The following is a 5,027-nucleotide window of genomic DNA, read 5'->3' as shown; positions in this document are numbered from 1 at the left end:
ACAGCTCATTCTCCACTGCTGGTGGGAGTGTAGACTGGTGCAACCATTATGGAAATCAGTATGGAGACTCCTTAGAAAAGTTGGTCTGGAAATCCCCTTTAATCCTACATTGAGCCTACAATTGCACATGAATGAAGCCCAGTGTCACATACTTTAGATCCAGCCACCTCCCAATAAAGCCCCATCTAAAGCTGCAATGAAGTTGTTTTTTTTTTGGGGTGAGGGAGGCTTCTAAATACAAGTCATAATGGAGTCTATCTAGTTTGTTCTCCTGAAGCCTGATGAGATAAGATGCAAGGAATAACCAGTAGAAATACCATCTACTGAATGAGGCAACAAAAGTAAAATTTGTTGAAGCATGTTTCCCTGTGTCCAGTTTGTCCTCAGAGGAGAAAAATAAGGACACTGACTTTATGGACAGACCATAGCCTTTAACATGAGATAGACCCAAGGGACGTGGATTTTCATCCTGACACTACAATTAGCCATGTGACCTTCAGGACTTCCTTAGCTTTTTGGGCTTCTCCGTCTTCATGTGAATAATGCAAATAATAAAATCCATTTCTAACGGTTGTTGAAAATATTGTTTGAGCTTTTCTGTTTACAGTGACTTAGTGCTTGGCAAATTCCTGATAATAAATGTCATTTTCCACTTACACTGAAAGCTTTGAGAGTGATGTGGTGGCAGTTTTCATAATCATAAGGAGCTAGCACATTTTGTGTAGTATTAAGGGTTAGGGAATGTTTACTTAATGCTTTCCATCCAGTTCTCAGTTAAATTCTTTCTTACCTCAGTTCTGTGTGGCAAACATTATTATACCCAGCTGTGGAACATGAAGCTCAGAGAAGTGAAGTAATTTGTGTATAAACTGATGGCTCTGCTAGAAAGTATAAGAACTGACATCTTTCAGCTCAGGTCTTCTTGACACTGAACTAGTTAGTACACATAAGCTCTTCTGCCAAAAGGCTTGAACTAAGTTTAGTTTTTCTGAAGTCTGGGAACTAAATCTGGGAAACATACAGTGGATACTTAATAGTACTTTTGGGTTGTCTTCACCATAGGTCAGATTTCTAGCTTCAGGGAGGCACTTTGGGCCTGTAGTCATTGGATCCAGAAAGTTCTTTCAGTTGGGTGTGCCACCTCTGAGGGCCTTTGTGATAGAAGGGACAGCGGCTGAACAGGCCTAGCCCATGACAGACAGGTAGATCACTGCATGGTGATAGATCAGACAGCCACTGTGCAGTTGAGTCAAGAGAAGCCACATGTAGACATATATTTCTTTTCCAAATGCTGTGCCTCTGCAAAGGTGTGACGGGCATTACTGTTCTTGGCATTCATTGGAAGCACCCAAGGCTGCTTAGGTAATGAACTTCCAGGGGTTCTTCATTAACAGACTTCCTGCTTTTCCTCTTCTCGGACAGGCCCAGCTGTGAGATATAGCAAGTTCAAGATGTCAGAGGCCAAGCCACCTCCCCTGCTCGGGCAGCATACAACACACGTCCTGAAGGACATCCTCAGATATGACGATAGCACCATTGGGAAGCTGCTTGATGCTGGTGTGGTGACTCAACATGAAGCCAACTAACACAGGAAAAAAGATCTGTCTCAAAGAGTGCACTTTGCTGGCAAAGGCTGTACTCCATCTGGGTCCTTCTGTCCATGTCCAGTGCCACTGTGAAGCAGTTAGAGGATCTCCAGGTTTCCTGCTTGGGGTCTCTGGAAGGACTCCGTAATGAATAGGTCCACAGCACTTCAAATGTACCTCACATTGTATCTCATATGAATTTTCAGATAATGGTCTAACTGTGTATTTGTGCAGTTTTTAAAATAAAGAATTCTGTTCTCACACCAGGGGATGATTTAAGGTGGACAGCTATGCTAATTAGCCTAGTTTGATTCTTTTATAATGTATAGATATATAAAAACAGTACAGTGTACTCCATAAATACATGCAATTCCTATTTGTTAATTAAATGAAAAATGAAATTTTTTGGAAAGATTTAATTTTTTCTGAAAAAAATACACTCTTTTTCCTAATTATGCTAATGGCCTAAATGTTTGCCTGTCCTGCCCACACAAACCTGAAAAAGAGCAGATCTCTTGATGTTTTCTAGTTGTACATAAAGTCCTCATTTAAATCTTTGTTAGGAAGTCAAAGTAATAAGCAGAATGACAGTGCTGGTGATTGATTTTAAACAGAATAACTTAATTTTGAGCTCTTGAACCCTTTGTTAGTCTGTAATTTAAACCATGAGCTTTGCTAATATTCCCTTAAAAATCTGAGCTCCATTCTACTCTGTTGGTATAAATATTTGCTTCATGTCTTCTTTCTCTGGTGATTTCATGATACATAGCAAAAAATCAATTCCTACCAATACACTTGGGGTGTGCTCATCTGTCTGCATGAGTAGGTGAGGAGTGATTTCAATTGGTACCTTATTTTGAGGCACGTCCAAGCACAACAGGCTTTTAAGTGAATGTTAGATAACTCTCCAGGTATTAAAGAATATATGCATAGTTACAAATAGGAGGATGACAGGAAAACATTTGTAATGTTATAGATTAGATTAATTAGAATCTGTGCACCCATTCTCGAAGACTGTATCATGCCTAGTGTTTTGTCAGCAAATTCAAAGTACAGGAAAATCCTCTATCTAGAAGATAAGAAGTGAATAAGACATACCTTCCAGGATAAATTGTCACTGAAGACTGCCAAGCCCAGGTACAGACCAGAGAATCCGACACCCCATGACCAGTATCCTGAGGTGACCTTAACTCATGGCTATTAGGCACACATACTTTAAAAGCAATGTCATTACATACCAAGTAGTAATTGAAAGCTAAGTTACAGATGTTCATCTTTCAGATGGTGATTTAGAGCTAGTATTCTTTTCATGTTCTTTTTGATTGGCCCAATTAAAGTCATCTACCCATGCTGTAAAGACTAATATGTTTCAAGAATCACTGATTCCAAACCAATCAAAAGCTTGTCTCCTGGCAAGACCTCAATAGATGTGTTTAAAAATGCTTACAAATTTTCAAGGCATTTACTGTTTTCCTTGCTTTGCTGTTTGTGCACATCTTACCCAGAAGAACTCCTTCTGTTCTTCCATTAGAGACAGTTTGATCACAGCTCTCCTTTCCCTGCAATATAAATTCATGTTTGAAGACATTCACTTCAGTTGCTTCATTTAAATGATTTCTTGTGTGTTCATACAATTAGTATAGAAATCCACACAGTAATTGGATACAGAAAATTGGCAATGCCAAATATTCCAATAGGCAGTCCTACTATTTTTCCTATTTGCTTAGGAGAGATTTTGAGGTAGATGAGGTAGATCTCAAAATGCCAGTTAGTTAATAAGTAATAATCTGACATACACAGATATGCAGGTAGGAGGACTCTGATAATGGATAAGGACCAGAAGGTGCTCCTAAAACTTTTAAACTTTTAAGCCAATAAAGACTGTGGCCTTTAAACGTTTCAGTTACCATTGAAACAAAGATGCTGTATATATACTTTACTCAAATTTCCACCTACACAGCTCAAAGTAACCCAGGAGAACTTTGAACTAAAGGTCACCACCCAGAAGAAAACATTTACTCTATGATTAGCAACAAATAATTCAGAATTTGTTTCAAGTTCAAGTGGATAATTAGTTTGGTAAGAAACATTGTGCTTGCTAAGATTTCTAGAAATATGCCCTAGATCAAGTTGTGCTTATAAACAAATGTGCTGTTTTAATTATCAGAGCCTATTATCTTACACATTCCTGAAACTGAACTCACTACTAAGATACCATATGCTCAAGTTCAGTTTGTGTCAAGGCCTGCCTGCTGGCAGGTTTGTGTCTGAGGTTGGCCTAGAAAATTCCTTGAAACTTAGTGGGTTAATCATTTTGGAATTATGGGCGTGTCCAGAAGCCAATGGTCTTCTTTCCCTTAATTTTTTTTTTCTTAAACTTTTTACTCCCATGATTTTCTGGTTATTCATGTATAATATTTTCCAGCAAACAGGGTGATATGCTGAATAGTTCCTTAGAAGACAAATGAATGTCGATCAACTTTGTGTGAGTACCCCAGTTACTTGGTATGATCTTGTCTCTGACCCATTTACTGGGGTTAGAATTACAAAGGAGATCTTCAATAGGATATTTCACTGTATAACTTTAGGCTATTGTGCTTGGATATCTCTGTGAGGAGGTTTTTTTGTTTTTGTTTTGTTTTTTTGGCAGAACCTTGGACTGAACTCAAGGCCTTGCACTTGACAGGGAAGCGCTTATTCTACTGAGCTATCTCCCCAGCCCCTGAGGAAGTTTTTTTCATAAAAGAACTCACAGTCTCCATTTTGAAGTCTTCTTAGGGAAATTGCACCCATTTCTACCTTCGTTGCATTTGATATTTCACCCTTGACTTGTTTGTGTCCTGTCTTTCACATGTTGCATATTTTAAAAACTTTATAATCACAAATATGTACTACAAAAATAATAGATATGAATTCAGGTCCCAAAACTAGTGATAGGTGTGAATTTTGCTTATGCCTCTTCCACATGGCTTATCCACAGGACTCATTCTCCTGACAATTGTCCTAAATTGAGAACAAATCTGAGACAAAGGGCTGAGTAGACTATTTAGATCTTCAGCCTCTTCTTACAAATGCTCCACCATGGTTCTCAATGACCAAGGAGAGAAGCAGGAAAAAATGTACACTTCTTGTCCTCTGTACCCTGTTGTTGTTTACTTATTTTTTTGTAATTTATATGACAAGATGATGATATTTTCTTTTACTTGACTTCTATTCATGAGAGAGTTCTGACTGTAGTGAGTATGTATAGCAGGTGGGATCCTTGGAATTAAAAAAAATGTTGCTAATTTTTATTATATTATCAACTATTTTCAGGAGATCAGAACAACAGACTCCTTCTTGATTTGGTAGAACCAGGACAGTTACAATCACTGTTTGATAAGGAGAAGAAACAGATTCAGAGCACATACTTCCATGACAAAAATCAGTTGGAAAAGCTGA

The 5,027-nt window shown here is 38.2% G+C and overlaps 1 protein-coding gene across 1 annotated transcript in view; it reads left to right on the top strand.

Moving 5' to 3' along the window:
* The window catches only part of Sugct (succinyl-CoA:glutarate-CoA transferase), an 808,498-nt gene extending 806,208 nt beyond the window's left edge, over positions 1 to 2,290 (top strand). The window contains exon 14 of the mRNA XM_004629655.2: positions 1,423 to 2,290. Within this exon, the coding sequence (XP_004629712.1) occupies positions 1,423 to 1,586 (164 nt within the window). The 3' untranslated portion in view covers positions 1,587 to 2,290. The remainder of the gene's footprint in view (positions 1 to 1,422) is intronic.
* The last annotated feature ends 2,737 nt before the right edge of the window (positions 2,291 to 5,027 follow it).

The sequence above is a fragment of the Octodon degus genome, unplaced genomic scaffold (genome assembly GCF_000260255.1).
Source record: "Octodon degus isolate 3935 unplaced genomic scaffold, OctDeg1.0 scaffold00031, whole genome shotgun sequence".
Classification (NCBI taxonomy): domain Eukaryota; kingdom Metazoa; phylum Chordata; class Mammalia; order Rodentia; family Octodontidae; genus Octodon; species Octodon degus.
This window is presented reverse-complemented; position numbering and strand designations above follow the sequence as displayed.